The 17,804-nt window shown below is 48.0% G+C and overlaps 1 protein-coding gene across 1 annotated transcript in view; it reads right to left on the minus strand.

The window, feature by feature from the left end:
- Positions 1–723: 723 nt before the first annotated feature.
- Positions 724–17,804, minus strand: part of OPA3 (outer mitochondrial membrane lipid metabolism regulator OPA3) — a 55,998-nt gene continuing 38,917 nt past the window's right edge. The window contains 1 exon segment of the mRNA NM_001361685.1: positions 724–2,413. Coding sequence (NP_001348614.1) covers positions 2,013–2,413 — 401 coding nt within the window. The 3' untranslated portion in view covers positions 724–2,012.

A 17,804-nucleotide genomic window follows, 5' to 3' on the forward strand; every position in this document is an offset into this window, starting at 1 on the left:
CCCCCGGTGCCCCTCCAGGAAGATTTGATCCTCTGCTGAGAACCCGTGCCTCCTCCCAGGAATCCACCTTCCCTTCATCTTCCTTCCCACCCTGCATATTGCGCCTGCTCACTCATCCTCAGGCCCGCAGCCAGGATGATCTCTGCCCCCTCCAGCCTCCCTCCCCATGCCCCTTAGGAGGCCACTTCCTCCCCATCCCACCCTGCCCTTCACCACCCTAGGGGAGGCCAGAAGCAGCCTCACTTTGTGTAGCCTTGGGCAAGTCCATTTGCTTACCTCAGGCCTCAGTTTCTGATTTGGGAAAGGGCTCATAAGATGATTCTCTGCCCCCACTCTACCACTCTCCCAGCTTCTTTCCTCTTTTTTTTTTTTTTTTTTTTAATGAGTTGGGGTCTTGCTCTTTTACCCAGGCTGGAGTGTAGTGGCAGGATCACAGCTCACTGCAGCCTTGAACTCCTGGGCTCAAGGGATCCTCCTGCCTCAGCCTCCCAAGTGGCTGGAACTACAGGCGTTTGGTATGACGCCTAGCTAATATTTTCATTTTTCGTAGAGATGCGGTCTTGCTGTGTTGCCCAGGCTGGTCTCTAACTCCTGGCCTCGAGCAGTCCTCCTGCTTTGGCCTCTTAAAGTGCTGGAATTACAGGCGTGAGCCACTGTGTCCGGCCTTCTTTCCTAATTTCAATGACATTTTGCAGACGCACATTATGGTTCTCAGACACGTTCTTAAGATTTTTACCCCAGAGCTCCTTTAATTAGAAAACGCTGACAGTCAATTTATAAAGTAGCATTCAGAGTCACAGAGCTCATCCATGCCCCCTTCAGTTGTCGGGTGGGTAGGTCATATGGCCTGGTGGAATACCCCGCTTGGACAGGGGGACCTCTGGGCTGAGGGACAGGTAGTCCCCCTGGAGGAGGCCTTTGCGTGAAGGAGGGCGGAGGAGGACCTGGACCAGTCCAAAGGCAGGAAGGAAGGGCGATCCCTGAGTACCGTGAGGGGCAGATTTGGAGGGAAGTTGGGCGAACTGACGATGACTTAGGTAGTAAAGGGACAGGCCGGTCCCTAGCAAAGGCAACTGAAGAGGACAGCGAGGGAGGACCGGATAAAAGGACAGTAGCAGTAGGTCCAGGACTGGGGACTGGTGACCAAGTGACTGAGCCTGAAAGCCAGAATGGACTAGCCCTGGTCAAGACCGGTTTTTCCTCCCAAAAGGCCACGTTCTGCTGGAACAGACCACAGAATGCCGGGCTGGGAGGCGTTTCCCTGGAAGACCCAGCACAGCCATGCCAGTGGGGTTCGCCATAGGCGGAAGAAGAGGGGGGTTCTGTTGGATCGATCCACTCAGGGAGGGGAGGATGTCAATGACAGGTACTAAGATGGATTAAGGTCAGGAGCCGCAGGGTGGTGACTCATTGGAGCTAACGCAGTCCAGGATTCACCCCCACCTTTCCCCCTAAGACTGAGGTAGATGGAAGGGGGCGGGTCGGGAAGTCCGTAGGAACTTTGTGCAGCTTTACAATGGTCTGTACCAATGAGGAGGAGGTAGGTGGTGTTCGGTGCAAAGGATGAGCGTCCTAGGGGAAGGGTCCACTCAGGTGAGTGAGGGTGCGGGTGACAGAATGAGAGGTGGCTAAATCCAGGTGCAGAATTTTGTTTTGCCAAAAGAGGTGGACGTCCCGCTGGCCTACCTAGCGGTAGGGAGGTGGGGTCTGATAAAAGACGCTGTCTTTCCAAAGTGCTCAACAAATGCGCTGGCAGGGGCGGGGTGGGATAGGGCGGGGTCCTTCTTGGAACGTTCCACCTGCAGGAGGCGGAGAGTCCCAGTGGAAGGTACCACTGGGCAGGTTAGTAGGGAGGTTGGATCAGCTCCAGCCCAGGATCTCTCCGGCGCCCTCGAAGGACTGGGTGGTGTCAGCTGGGCCGGTCCAGGATGGGACAGTGCGGAGAATAGGCCAAGACAGAGACTTCGCAGTCCAGACAGCAGTCACCTCCAAGACCAGGGCCCCGAGACCTCCTATTTCTCCGACGCCGGCGCAACTGGGGGTGCAGGCGGCGGGTCTCGGAGGCAGAGGTGGGCTCGCACCTCCTGCAGCTGAGCGCGCAGCTCCTCCAGGGCGAGCTGCGTCGACGTCGCCTGCACCTGCGCCTGCAACTCCTCGAGCGCCAGCCCCAAGTGGCCCACCTCGCCCCGCAGCGCCTCCCTGGCAACGCGTCGCTCCTTTTCCTTGCGGCGCTGCTGCAACTGGTGGCGCCAGTACTCCAGCATCAGGCAGCTGCAGGCGGTGATGAAGATGATGCCCTCGCCCAGCAGCTCCGCGCCCAGCTCGGCGGCTGCACCCTCGTTCAGCGGCTTGATGGCAGCGGCATTGAAACCCATGATGCGCATTTTGGTCCGCATCTCCAGCCAGTGGTACACTGCAGGAAAAGACAGGAGTCAGGGGTCTTTTGCAGGGCAGCCTCCTATAAGCCCCGACCCTCTGTGCTTCGATGTCCCCGTTGTAGCAATGGGGATGTGGTCACCACAATCGGACGCGTGCTGGCGGGGACGCCTTAACGAAGACAAGCGCAGGCCTCACACCCAGAATCCTCTAGGGAAAACTTCCTTAACTAATGACTTACTCATGTGAAGGTGGAGTGTCAGCTTTTGCATCGTTATAAACACAGAAGATGCTGATGCTTTTTTTTTCTTTAATTTCTCTTTTTTTGAGCCAGGGTTTCGCTCTGTCGTCCAGGCTGGAGTGCAGTGCCGAGATCACGGCTTACTGCAGCCTCGAATTCCTGGGCTCAAGCGATCCTCCTCCCGCCTCAGCCTCCAGAGTAGCTGGGACAACGTGTGCGCGCCATCATGCCTGGCTAATTTTTAAATTTTTTGTAGAAATGGGGGCTCCTTGCGTTGCCCAGGTTGGTCTCGAACTCCTGGGCTCAAGTGATCCTCCTGCCAAAGCCTCCCAAAGTGCTGGGACTACAGGTGTGAGCCACGGTGCCCGGCCCTGAGGCTAACTCTTAATTCCATCAATAATTCATACTTCGCTGGGCGCGGTGGCTCACGCCTGTAATCCCAGCACTTTGAGAGGCCAAGGCGGGTGGCTCAGTTGAGGTCAGGAGTTTGAGACCAGCCTGGCCAAGACGGTGAAACCCCGTCTCTACTAAAAATACAAAAATTAGCCGGGCGTGATGGCGCGTGCCTCTAATACCAGCTACTCTGGAGGTTGAAGCAGGAGAATCGCTTGAAACAGGGAGGCGGAGGCTGCAGTGAGCCGAGATCATGCCACTGTACTCCAGCCTGGGAGACAGAGCGAGACTCCATCTCAAAAAAAAAATAATAATAAAATTGTAACTTGATTTTTCACTGCACTCCCCCTTAACCCCATGAACTATATGGAATTCATCACATTCTATCTCCTTCCCTCTCCCCTCTCAATTTTTACAAGTGGTTTTTATTTTTTTTTTTTACTGTTTATTTTTATGTATGTATGTATGGTTTTTTTTTATTGAGACGGGGTCTTGCTCTGTTGCCCAGGCTGTAGTGCAGTGATACCATCTCAGCTCACTGCAACCTCCACCTCCCAGGTTCAAGTGATTTCCAACTAATTTTTGTATTTTTACTAGAGACGGGTTTTCATCATCTTGGCCAGGCTGGTCTCAAACTCCTGACCTCAAGTGATCCGCCTGCTTCGGCCTCCCAAAGTGCTAGGATTACAAGCATGAGCCACCATGCCCAGCCTTTATTTATTTATTTATTTTTGAGACAGTCTTGGTCTGTCCCCCAGGCTGGAGTGCAGTGGTGTGATCTTGGCTCGCTGCAGCCTCTGCCTCCCAGATTCAAGCCATTCTGGTGCCTTAGCCTCCCAAGTAGCTTGGTTCAATGGTGTGTGCCACCATGTCACCTACTTTTTTTTTTTTTGCATTTTAGTAGAGACAGGGTTTCACTACGTTGGTCAGGCTGGTCTCGAACTCCTGGCCTCAAGTGATCCACCTGCCTCAGCCTCCCAAAGTGCTGGGATTACAGGCATGAGCTACCACATCCAGCCTTTTTTTTTTTTTTTTTTTTACTGTTTATTGGTAACCTGTGTAATTGTTTTGTGCAATGCTTTGTGCTGCCTGAAATTGAAAATATAGACCATGTAAAATATGGAGGTTATGGAAATATTAATCCTGTAGATCCATAATGAAGATGTATTTTTATTTCACTAAACCAGTGGTGTGTGAAGCATTATCATTAAATGCCAGCTGGACTCACTGCTTCGTATCGTGCCACATTTTTGTTTTCTTTTATTTCAACTTTGACGTTACTGTATGAAGGTTTTAGTTTTTCCTAGAATGATGATTCTCAAACTATGTGACCCACAAAAATTTACCATGGGACCAAGATCATCCAGATGTTTGCTCCTATTCTGTTTATTAAATAAACAGTCGTGGACACACTGGCTGTTCTCTGGGTTGCTGCAGGACTGTCCTCCTTCACACTGCTCCTCCTCTTTTGAGGAACTTGCATTCTCTTTGTTGAATTTCATTCTAGTTTTCCTGGAGTATATCCCTAGATACCTTTTGCAGAAAGGGTGCTTGGTATCTCAGTGTTTTGAATCCTTGAATATCTGAAATATCTTTTTCCACCTTCACATTAGATGAGATGATAAATTCTAGCCCCAGAATGACTAGTTCGAAATCCTATTCCTCAGCAGTTTGGTGGCCTGGTTCCACGATGTGTAAAGGCAGAGGGGCTTGTTGTCATCCCTGTGGCACTGACATTGCACCAAGATGAATGTTTTTCTTATTCCCCTTAAACTCTTCTATCTTCTATCCAAATCCCGTTTCTCTCTTTAGCCCTTCGAATTTTTCTTGTCTGCTCAGTAAAGGATTAACTTCATCCAAATAGAGGTCTGACCTTTGCCTTTTACTCCTGGGAGGTAATTTTTTAGTTCTTGGAATGTCCAGCCTGAGTTTACATGGGGCCTTGGGCCACACCATATGGTTTGTGCTAACAGTGGTGATTTATGGTGGGGGCTTTGGGCCATGTGATATCAGCTTAACCTCTGGAGGGGCTAGAATCTAAGGGGAGCCACACAAGTGGTCAGCCTTATCCACATGCTGATCCCTATTAAAAACCCTGGACACCAAGGCTCAGGTAGGCTTCCCTGGTGGGTGACATCATGTCACTTATCATTGCTGGGAGAAGTTAGTGCTGTCCACAACTGTACCAGGTATTAAATTGGCACTTGGAACTCTCCTGGACCCATGGAGCTCTTCCCTGGGCTGATTTTAATCTGATTCTTTTCACTGTAATGAGCCACAACCATGAGAATAACTGATCCTAGTGAGTTCTGTGAATCTTTCTAGCAAATTACTGAAACTGATGGTGATCTTAGAGACTCCTGAGCTTGCAGTCAATGACAGAAGTGAGGGTGGTCTTGGTGACCCCCTAAATGTGTGTCTTATCTGTTGCCTCCTCTCCATTTTCTCCTACCCTTCTCCTACCCCTTCCCAGTCTGGAATGCCACCCTGCACTGATCTCCTCACTTTCCCTTCCTGTTTTTTTCATTGCTCCTTTTTGTTACACCACTGGGAGGTTTTGTTGACTTTCAGAACTTATTTTTTCCCCCCTAATTTTCAGTCTTTATTTAAAATTTGATTATAAAATATCCAAACACACAGGGAAGTTTAGTGTCCATTCGGTTTTAAAATTATTTCATTTTATTTTATTTTATTTTTTAATAGAGATGGGGTCTCACTATGTTGTCCAGCCTTGTCTCAAACTCCCAGCCTCAAGCAATCCTCCCACCTCAGTCTCCTAAAGTGCTGATTGCAGGTATGAGCCACTGTGCCCAGCCCTAGGATGATTTTTATTTTTTAAATTTTTTTTGAGATGGAGTTTTGCTCTTCTCCCCCAGGCTGGAGTGCAATGACACCATCTCGGCTCACTGCAACCTCCGCCTCCCAGGCTCAAGCGATTCTCCTGCCTCAGCCTCCCAAGTAGCTGGGATTACAGGTGTGCACCACCATGCCTGGATAATTTTTGTATTTTTAGTAGAGATGCAGTTTCACCGTGTTAGCCAGAATGGTCTCGATTTCCTGACCTTGTGATCTGTCCGCCTTGGCCTCCCAGAGTGCTGGGATTACATGCGTGAGCCACCGCGCCCGGCTGAATGTAGCTAATTTTTAAATAATCAGGAGACACCTTGTGCTACAGATGTACGCTGTTTCCTTTTACCCTATACCCTTGAGGCCGGTACTTAAACATCAGCCGGATCCCAATCCAGGAGAGGTCAGTTCACCAGGAAGTCCGTACTCCAGGGCAGGCCAGGCCAGGCCAGGCCAAGCTTCTGTTGGTTGAATGCAAAGCATGGTGAGGTGTGTGAATTCACTTCAGTCTCCCGTGGGAGGGGCCCTCTTGGTGGCCCTGGATGGGCAGGGTCAAGGTGAAAACCCAGGGATTGGTTTCACAAGGTTGAACAAGCGGCTCCGTCCTGGGCAAGCTCCATGCTTCTCCCCGAAAGAAGGCACCATAGCCACCGTTAAGCAGTGGGCAGGTTGTTGCCTCTGACTCTGGCCTGGAGACAAGTCAGCTCAGTCCATGTGAATTCTAGAATCAGTTTGTCAGTTTGCACGCACATGCACATGGACAAATATACAAACACACACCTTTTGGCACAGAATTGGGATTGACTTGAATCTATAAATCAGTTTATAAGATGATATCTTTACAATATTGAACCTTCCAATTGAAGGAATCCACAGCTTTGGCACAAAGATTATTTTACAGTGAAAACACTTGTAATGTTATCTACACTTCTCTTATTGGACTAAAGGAGAGCCTCCTGAAAATACAACTGCCATTAACCCCCTCCAAGGGAGTTTTCTGCGAATTCCAGGAAGGAGACAGACTGTCCATCTCTTTTAGTGTTAAAAATCACACAGGAAAGCAATAGAGGCCAGGCGCTGTGGCTCATGCCTGTAATCCCAGCACTTTGGGAGGCTGAGGTGGGTGGATGACCTGAGGTCAGGAGTTCCAGACCAGCCTGGCCAACCTAATTAAACCCCATCTCCACTAAAAATACAAAACTTAGCCAGGCATGGTGGTGGGTGCCTGTAATCCCAGTACTTGCGAGGCTGAAGCAGGAGAATCGCTTGAACCTGGGAAGTGGAGGTTGTAGTGAGCCAAGATCATGCCATCACACTCCAGCCTGGTGACAAGAGCAAAACTCTGTCTCAAAAAAAAAAAAAAAAAAAAGTCAAGTAAAGAAAACAATGGAACTATCCATACTTTTCCACTGAACCCCTTTTTCTTTTTCTTTTTTTTGAGATGGAATCTTGCTCTGATGCCCAGGCTGGAGTGCAGTGGCGTGATCTCAGCTCACCACAACCTCCGCCTCCCAGGTTCAAGCGATTCTCCTGCCTCAGCCTCCCGAGTAGCTGGGACTACAGGCACGCGCCACCATGCCTGGCTAATTTTTGTATTTTTAGTAGAGACGGGGTTTCACTATGTTGGTCAGGCTGGTCTTGAACTCCTGACCTCGTGATCCCCCAGCCTCGGCCTTCCAAAATGCTGGGATTACAGGTGTGAGCCACTGCATCCAGCCTGAACTCCTTTTTCTTAAGTTGGTAAATAAACCTTTACTTCCAGCTATTCAATGAGTTACTCATTACAGAGTTCCCTTGCCTAATGTGTAAATAAAATTTTTCCTTCCACGTGTTGATCTGTCTATTGTTAATTAATTTGCAGGTTCCCAACAACAGGGATCTAGATTGGTAGAGGAAAAGATTTTCCTGTCAATGCAATCCATGAACATGGTATTCTCTTCATTTAGGTCTTTAAGAAATTTATCTCAATAATGTTTTGTAGTTTACAGAATAGATATCTTGCATATCAATTCAGTTTATTCCTATGTATTAGATATTTTGATACTATTTTGATGGCAACATTTCAAATTTCATTTTCTATTTGTTTGTTGCTGGTACTGATGACAGGAATAAACTGATTTCTGTACCTTATATGCAGTGATCTTGATAAATTATTACTTTTTTTTTTTTTTTTTTGAGATAAGGTCTCATTCTGTCACCCAGGCTGGAGTGCAGTGGTACAATCACAGCTTACTGCAGCCTCAAGTGATCTACCTACTTCAGCCTCCTGAGTAGCTGGGACTGCAGGGACACAACACCATGCCTGGCTAATTTTTGTAATTTTCTGTAAAGACAGGGTTTCGCCATGTTGTTCAGGCTGGTCTCGAACTCCTGGGCTCAAGCGATCCACCTGCCTTGACCTCCCAAAGTGCTGGGATTACAGGCATGAACCGCCATGCCCAGCCTAATTAGTTCTTATTCTTCTTAGTCATATAATTTGTTTATAAATTATTTTAATTGTACATATACACTTTAATTGTTTGAACATAATAACTGTTTTTTTCTTTTCTTTCTTTCTTTTTTTTTTTTTTAAGAGTTGAGATCTCACCCTGTCACCCAGGCTGGAGTGCAATAGCACAATTATAGCTCACTATAGCCTTGATCTCCTGAGCTCAAGAGATTCTCCTACCTCAGCCTCCTGAGTAGCTGGGACTAAAGGTGCCTGCTGCCACACCCTGCTAGAAACTGGTTTTCTTGCCGGGTGTGATGGCTCATGCCTGCAACCCCAGTACGTTGAGAGGCCAAGGTAGGCGGATCACCTGAGGTCAGGAGTTCGAGACCAGCCTGGCCAACATGGTGAAACCCTGTCTCTACTGAAAAAATTAAAAAATTAGCCAGGTGTGGTGGCATGCACCTGTAATCTCAGCTACTCAGGAGGCTTAGGAAGGAGAATTGCATGAACCCAGGAGGTGGAGGTTGCAGTGAGCCGAGATCACACCACTGCACTCCAGCTGGATGACACAGCGAGACTCTATCTCAAAAAAAAAAAAAAAATTAAAAAAAAAAATGTGGGCCGGGCACGGTGGCTCATGCCTGTAATCCCAGCACTTTGGGAGGCTGAGGCAGGCGGATCACATGAGGTCAGGAGTTTGAGACCAGCCTGGCCAACATGGCAAAACCCCGTCTCTACTAAAAATACAACAAAAAATTAGCCAGGCATGGTGACGGGCGCCTATAATCCCAGCTACTAGGGAGGCTGAGGCAGGAGAATTGCTTGAACTTTGGAGGCAGAGGTTGCAGTAAGTCAAGATCGTGCCACTGCACTCCACTCTTGGCGACAAGAGTGAAACTCTGTCTCAAAAAAAAAAAAAAAAGTGTATGGAAACACAAAGGGCCAAGAATAGTAATACTGAAGAGAAAAACTGGAGACCTTACACTACCAGATATAAAGCTATCATAAAGCTATAATCATCAAAACAGGGTGGCATTTCCACATGAATAGACAGGCCAGTGGTAAAGCGTAGAGAATCCAGAAATATTCACACATGCACAGTCATATGACTTGTGACGAAAGTGACACTGTGGTGCAGTGGGAAAAGAATGGACTTTTTAAGACACGTTGGATCACCTGAATATTCACAGAGAAAAAAATAAACCTTAACATCTACCTCACATAATACACAAAAATTAATTCCACAGGGATTGTAGATCAAAATATGATAGACACAAAAATAACACTTTTAGAAAAAAAAAGTAGGAGGCTGGGTGTACTGGCTCATGCCTATAAACTGTGCTTTGGAAGGCCAAGGTGGGAGGATTGCTTCAGAGAAGGGGTTCAAGACCATACTGGGCAACATGGTGAAACCCCATCTCTACAAAAAATAAAAAATTAGCCCGGTATGCTGGTGCACCTGCCACCATGCCAGGCTAATTTTTAAAAAACTTTTTAGTAGAGATGGGGTTTCACCATGTTGGTCAGGCTTGTCTTGAACTTGTTTTTTGTTTGTTTGTTTTTTGAAACGGAGTCTCGCTCTGTCGCCCAGGCTGGAGTGCAATGGCGCAACCTCAGCTCACTGCAACCTCTGCCTCCCAGCTACTCAGCAGGCTGAGCGAGGAGGATCACTTAAGCCCGAGAGTTGAAGGCTGTAGTGAGTTGTGATGGTGCCACTGCACTCCAGCCTGGACGACAGAGCAAGACTCTGTCTCAAAAAAAAAAAAAAAAAAACCAAGAAAAAAAAAAAAAACAAGAAAAGAACTTTCATTCTTCAAAAGACACCAGCAAGAGAGGGAAAAGGCAAATCATAGACTGGAAGAAGCCATTTGCAATACATCAATCTGACAAATAACTCAAATTTAGGACATACAGAGACCTCCTGCCAATCAAAAGGGGAAGGGTAGAGAACCCCGTGGAGAAGGACTTGACTCACAAAAGAGGATGGTATCTTTTTCTTTTCTTTTCTTTTCTTTTTTTGAGATGGAGTTTCGCTCTTGTTGCCCAGGCTGGAGTGCAGTGGCGCAATCTCGGCTCACTGCAACCTCTGCCCTCCGGTTTCAAGCGATTCTCCTGCCTCAGCCTCCCGAGTGCCAGAGCAGGGAGGGAGAATGATGAGGCTAAACTGTAGCTTCAGCTTTCTCTCTTTAAAAACCAAAGCAAAGAGGACAAAATGTTCATTTCTATTAATTCTAAGTGGTGGGTACAAGGTTATTCATTATATTGTTTTCTGTATGTCTGCAATATTTCATAATATATATGTTTTCAATAAAAATTAGCTGGGTGTGGTGGTGCGTGCCTGTAGTCCCAGCTACTCAGGAGGCTGAGGCGGGAGGACTGCCTGAATTCAGGAGGTGCAGGTTGCAGGTTGCAGTGAGCTGAGATGGTACCACTGCACTCCAGCCTGGAGGACAGAGCTAGGCTCCATATCAAAAAAAAAAAAAAAAAATGCCACCTGAAAAAAAAAAAAAAAGATTCTAGCTAGCTATGGAGTCTCACACCTGTAATCCCAGCACTTTGGGAGATCAAGGTAGGAGGATTGCTTGAGACCAGGAATTTGAGGGCAACATAGTGAAACCCCATCTTCACACACGCACACAAAATAGCTGGGTGTGGTGATGTATGCCTGTGGTCCCAGCTCATCAGGAGGCTGAGGGGGGAGGATTGCTTGAGCCTGGAAGATCAAAACTGCAGTGAGCTGTGATTGCACTACTGCACTACATCCTGGGCAAAAGAGTGAGTCCCTATCTCAAGAAAAAAGAAAGTGAGGCCAGGCACGGTGTCTTACACTTGTAATCCCAGCATTTGTGGGAGGCCGAGGCGGGCAGATCACTTGAGGTCAGAAGTTCGAGACCAGGCTGGCCAACATGGTGAAACTACCTGTCTCTACTGAAAATACAAAAATTAGCCAGGTGTGGTGGCGTGTGCCTGTAATTCCAGTTACTTGGGAGGCTGAGGCAAGAGAATTCCTTGAACCTGGGAGGCGGAGGTTGCAGTGAGCCAAAATTGTGCCATTGCACTCCAGGCTGGGCAAAAAAGTGAGACTCCGTCTCAAAAAAAAAAAAAAAAGAAAAAAGAAAAGATGCTCAACACATTAGTTAGTAGAGCAATACAAGTCAAATTCACAATGAGATGCCATTTCCCAGCCACTGGAATGGCTATAGTCAAAACAGTGAACAACCACTAATGCTTCCAAAGTTTCTGTATTAGTCAGTTTTCACACAGCTATAAAGAAATTCCTGAGAATGGGTAATTATAAAGGAAAGAGGTTTAGTTGACTTACAGTTCTGAATGGCTGGGGAGGCCTCAGGAAACTTACAATCATGGCAGAAGGCAAAGGGGAAGCAGGCACCTCCTCAAAAGGCAGCAGGAGGGAGAAGTGAAAGGGCAGGAAAAAACTGCCACTTTAAAATTCATTAGATCTCATGAGAATTCACTCATTATCAGGAGAACAGCATAAGGGAAACCACCCCCATGATCACTTCCCTCCCTCAACACATGAGGATGACAACTCGAGATGAGATTTGGGTTGGGACACAGAGCCAAACTATATCAGTTGTAGGGTAACAAAACTCTCGCATGTCACTGGCGGAAATGTAAAATGGTGCAGCCACTTTGGAAAGTAGTTTGGCAGTTTCTTAAAAAGTTAAACATAGGCCAGGTGCAGTGGCTTACACACCTGTATTCCCAGCACTCTGGGAGGCTACTCATCGCTTGAACCCAGGAGTTCAAAACCAACCTGGGCAACATGGCGAAACCCCTTCTCTACAAAAACATCACAAAAAAGTTTTAATATTTTTATTTTTTCTACCACGCTCGGCTAATTTCTGTATGTTTTGTAAAGATGAGGTCTCACTATGTTGCCCAGGCTGGTCTCAAACTCCTGACCTCAAGCTATCCACCCACTTCTGTCTCCCAAAGTGCTGGGATTACAGGCATGAACACTGCACCCAGCCAAAAAACACAAAAATTAGCCGGGCGTGGCGGTGCATGTCTGTAGTCCCAGCTACTGGGCGGGGGTGGGGCTGAGGTTACAGTGAGCAGACAGCGCGTCACTGCACTCCAGCCTGGGCGACAGAGCCAGACCTTGTCTCAAAAAAAAAAAAAAAGGAATGAGATATTCATGCAATAAAATGGACCATGCATTGTATGACTCCATTTACATTAAATGTCCCAAATAATGCAATCTATTGAGGCAGAAAGTAGATCAGTGATTTTTAGGGGCTGAAGGAAGGAGAATGGAGAGTCACTGCAAATGAACGTGAGGGATCTTTTGGAGATGATGGAAATGTTCTGAAATTGGAATGTGGAGATGGTTGCATAACCATGTCAGTTTACTGAAAATCATCAAATCGTACTCTTAAAATGGGTGAGTTTCGGCCAGGCACAGTGGCTCATGCCTGTAATCCCAGCACTTTGGGAGGCCGAGGCAGGTGGATCATGAGCTCAGGAGATTGAGAGCATCGTGGCCAACATGGTGAAACCCCGTCTCTACTAAAAATACAAAAATTAGCTGGGTGTGGTGGCGTGCACCTGTAGTCCCAGCTACTTGGGAGGCTGAGGCAGGAGAATCGCTTGAACCCAGGAGGCAGAAATTGCAGTGAGTCAAGATCGCACCACTGTGCTCCAGCCTGGGTGCCAGAGCGAGACTCTATCTCAAAAAAAATAAAAAATAAAAAATAAAAAATAAAACAAAGGGTGAGTTTCATGGTGTGTAGATTATGCCTTGCTGTTTAAACAAACAAACCAGGCCAGGACACGGTGGCTCATACCTGTAGCCCCAGCTACTTGGGGGGTTGAAGTGGGAAGATCGCTTGAGCCTGGGAGGTTGAGGCTGCAGTGAGCTGTGACTGCACCACTGCACTGCAGCCTGGGTGACTGAGTAAGACCCTGTCTCAGAAAGAAAAAAAAAAAAAAAAAAAGGGGGCCAGGCACGGTGGCTCATACTAATCCCAGCACTTTGGGAGGCTGGGGCGGGCGGATCACCTGAAGTCAGGTGGGCGTGGTGACAGGCGCCTGCAATCCTAGCTACTTGGGAGGCTGAGGCAGGAGAATCACTTGAACCTGGGAGGCGGAGAATGCAGTGAGCCAAGATGGCACCACTGCACTCCAGCCTGGGTGAGAGAGAGAGACTCTGTCTCAAAAAAAAAAAACAAGCAAAAAAGCCAGAACACCGGGGTCCAGGACCTCTCTCACTGGAATTGGCAAATGCTGTCATGAATCATAGGCGGGGTGGGTGGGGGTTCACAGTCTCTATGCTGGGCCCAAGTGGATCCCACCAAACTCAGGACCTCAGGAATGAATGTCTGTACTTCTGAGGTTTTTTATTTTCCAGCATCTAAACCCCTCTGTTGCATTGGGGAAGCGCCATTGCTGTTAGTCTGAGTCAGGAACAGCCTGCAACAGAAACTGGAGAAACCCATGGCTTCCCCATATGGAGACTGTTCTCCCACAACCAGAAGGCTGCCATACGATGTCACTGGGAACCCAGGCTCCTTCTCGTTCAATCCCTACCCTCCTCATTATGGGGCTTTTAGCCACATGCCCAAAAGATGCCTGCTGCCCCTCGGCATCACAGCCTCCTTCTACACAGGAGGTGAGGGCAGGGGGTGTCAGAGGAAGTGTGTGTCTAATCTGTCACTTTTTATGGAAAAGCCACTAGATTTTACAGAGCCCCCATGCCACATAGCCATCCTGTACTATAGGGGGGCCTGGGAGGTCCATTGTTCTTGACTGGATACAGAGTCACCCCTCATTTAATTGGGGCCTGGTGTAGCGGCTCAGGCTTGTAATCCCAGCACTTCGGGAGGCTGAGGCAGGAGGATCATCTAAGTCCAGAAGTTTGAGACTAGCCTGGGCAACACAGGGAGACCTGGTCTCTACTAAAAAATAAAACAAAATAAATAAGAGAAATTTTTTTTGGAGAAAGAGTCTCAGTCTGTTAGCCAGGCTGGAGTGCAGTGGTGCAATGATGGCTCATTGCAGCCTCAACCTCCTGGGCTCAAGCAAACCTCCTGCCTCAGCCTCCTGAGTAGCTGGGACTATAGGCACACCCACCACACCTGGCGCATTTTAAAACATTTTATAGAAACAGGGTCTCACTATGTTTCCCAGGCTGGTCTTGAACTCCTGGGCTCAAGCGATCCTCCCACCTCGGCCTCCCAAAGTGCTGATATTACAGGTGTGAGCCACCACACCCAGCCTGAACCTGAAATCTTGGGGAAGGCTTCAAGGATACGAAGAGACCTCTAGGATCCATGTTAGGGTGTGGAGTAGGTCCACGGCAGTGGTAGGGGGTGGTACCCATGGTGCTGACAGCCCTCTGACCTTGGAGTCCCTGAGTGCTTCATGCTCGCTGCAACCCAACAGACAGGCTCCTTGCTGGGAAGTGGCTGCCCAGCCAGGGACTATAATTAGGTGCAGTTAGGTGTGGTCAGGGCACCGAGTTCTAGGAAAAATAAGCCAGCCAAGTGAAGCGGGCTACTTCCAGCCCTGGTCCATATGAGCCATGCTGTGGTCCTCATGAAGACCACCCCAGGGTGACCTTGAAATAAACACACTGAAGATGGCAGAGCTGCAACAGCCTGAGTCCCTGAATGACTGTGTGGAGGAGGAGGGCTGCCCTGCCAACCTGTTCCCGGCTAGTACAGCCGTGCATTGCTTAATGACAGGGACACATTCTGAGAAATGCATTGTTTGGTGATTTTGTCATTGTGCAAACATCACAGAGTGGGCTTACACGAACCTAGATAGTGTGGCCTGCTACACACCTAGGCTATGTGGTAGAGCTTTCTGCTCCTAGGCTATAAACCTAAACAGCATGTGACTGTACTGAAAATTGCAGGGAGTTGTAACACAATGGTAAGTACTTGCGTGTCTAGACACATCCAAACATAGAAACGGTACAGTAAAAATACGGTGGTATCATTTTACGAGACCACTGTTGTATATGCGGTTTGTTGTGGACAGAAACCTCATTATGTGGTACATTACTTCACTGCTTTTTTGTGTTTTTTTTTTTTTTTTTTTGAGACGGAGTCTCGCTCTGTCGCCAGGCTAGAGGGCAGGCAGTGGTGCGATCCTGGCTCACTGCAGCCTCCAACTCCCTGGTTCAAGCGATTCTCCTGCCTCAGCCTCCAGAGTAGCTGGGACTACAGGCACCTGCCACCACGCCTGGCTAATTTTAGTACTTTTAGTAGAGACAGGTTTCACCATGGTGGCCAGGATGGTCTCGATCTCCTGACCTCACAATCTGCCCACCTTGGTTTCTCAAAGTGCTGGGATTACAGGTGTGAGCTATCACGCCCAGCGCGTGACTTCACTGTTTTGTCTTATTTTGTTTATTTATTTATTTATTTATTTATTTTTGAGACAGGGTCTCACTCTGTCGCCCAGGCTGGAGTGCAGTGGCATGATCTCGGCTCACTGCAACCTCCAACTCTCCAGCTCAAGCAACCCACCCACCTCAGCCTCCCTCGTAGCTGGGACTACAGGAGCATGCCACCACGCCTGACTAACTTTTGTATTTTTGAAGAAATAGCGTCTCTGTATATTGCCCAGGGGCTGGTCTCAAACTCCTGGGCTCACGTGATCCTCCAGCTTTGGCGTCCCTAAGTGCTGGGATTACAGGCATGAGCCACCACGACTGGCCTATTTTTATTTTTAATTTTTTTTTTTTGAGACAGAGTCTCGCTCTGTTGCCCAGGCTGGAGTGCAGTGATGCGATCTCGGCTCACTGTAGCCTCCAACTCCTGGGTTTAAGTGATTCTCCTGCCTCAGCCCCCGGAGTACCTGAGATTACAGGCACACGCCACCACACCTAATTTTTGCATTTTTAGTAGAGATGGAGTTTCACCACGTTGGTCAGGCTAGTCTCGAACTCCTGACCTCAAGTGATCTGCCCACCTTGGCCTCCCAAAGTACTGGGATTACAGGCATGAGCCACTGCGCCCAGCTGTATTTTAATTTTTATAATTTATTTTTATTTGTAGAAGAGGAGTCTTGCTATGTTGCCCAGGCTGTTCTCTAACTCCTGAGCTCAAGCAATCCTCCCGCCTCAGCCTCCCAAAGTGCTGGGATTACAGGCGTGAACACTGCAACTGGCCAACGTTACTATTTTAGGAGCAAGAAGTAAACTCGTTCACTCAATATCATTACACATATGGGGTCTCTGTTACAGCATCGGCATCTCTAACTGTAAACCTCTCTCAAGGTTCCTGCTGGTTTTCTTAGCCTCCAGTGAGCTACCTGATATCCTTCCAGTAAGTTCTTTTTCTGCTTCAGTTAGCCCAGGAAGGTTCCTGTTGCTGGCAATGCAGAGTCATTTTGCAACTGTTCACTCTGTGCTAAGCAACTTCCTAAGTGTTTTGCATGTATTAATTGATTCACTTTCATAATAAACTTACAAAGGAAGTTCTGTTATCAGGCACAAGATACCCAGTGACTTGCCCAAGCTCATCCAACTGGTATGAGGCAGAGCTAGGGATTGACTCCAGGCATTTTGGGATCTGAGCCCATGCCCTTCCCATGATGCTTCACTACTCTCGAGACAAATGATCTAAGCCTAAAAAGACTGCAAGCTACATGCACATTCATAGCAGCCCTATTCATAGCCACCACGCGGAGGAAACAACCCCAACGTTCAACAGATGTATGAATAAACAAATTGTGGTCTAGCCTCACAATGGACTATTATTCAGCCATAAAAAGGGATGATGGGGGCGGGGCACGGTGGCTCACGCCTGTAATCCCAGCACTTTGGGAGGGCAAGGCAGGCAGATCACCTGAGGTCGGGAGTTCGAGACCAGCCTGGCCAACACGATGAAACCCCATCTCTACTAAAAATACAAAATTCGGCTGGGCACAGTGGCTCACGCCTGTAATCCCAGCACTTTGGGAGGCCGAGGCAGGTGGATCACCTGAGGTCGGGAGTTCGAGACCAGCCTGACCAACATGGAGAAACCTTGTCTCCACCAAAAACACAAAATTAGCCGGGCGTGGTGGCACACACCTGTGATCCCAGCTACTCGGGAGGCTGAGGCAGGAGAATCACTTGAACCCGGGAGGTGGAAGTTGCAGTGAGCCGAGATCATGCCATTGCACTCCAGCCTGGGCAACAAGAGCGAAACTCCATCTCAAAATAAATAAATAAATAAATAAATAAATAAATAAATAAATAAATAAATAGGAAATTAACCGGGCATGGTGGCCCATGCCTGTAATCCCAGCTACTTGGGAGGCTGAGGCAGGAGAATCGCTTGAAGCCAGGAGGCGGAGGTTGTGGTGAGCCGAGATCGTGTCATTGCACTCCAGCCTGGGCAACAAGAGGAAAATTCCGTCTCAAAAAAACAAAAACAAAAACAAAAAACAAAAATTAGCCAGGCATGGTGGCAGGCGCCTGGAATTCCAGCTACTCAGGAGGCTGAGGCAGGGGAATCACTTGAACCCGGGAGGCAGAGGTTGTAGGGAGCCGAAATG

The sequence above is a fragment of the Pan troglodytes genome, chromosome 20, assembly GCF_028858775.2.
Source record: "Pan troglodytes isolate AG18354 chromosome 20, NHGRI_mPanTro3-v2.0_pri, whole genome shotgun sequence".
Lineage (NCBI taxonomy): Eukaryota > Metazoa > Chordata > Mammalia > Primates > Hominidae > Pan > Pan troglodytes.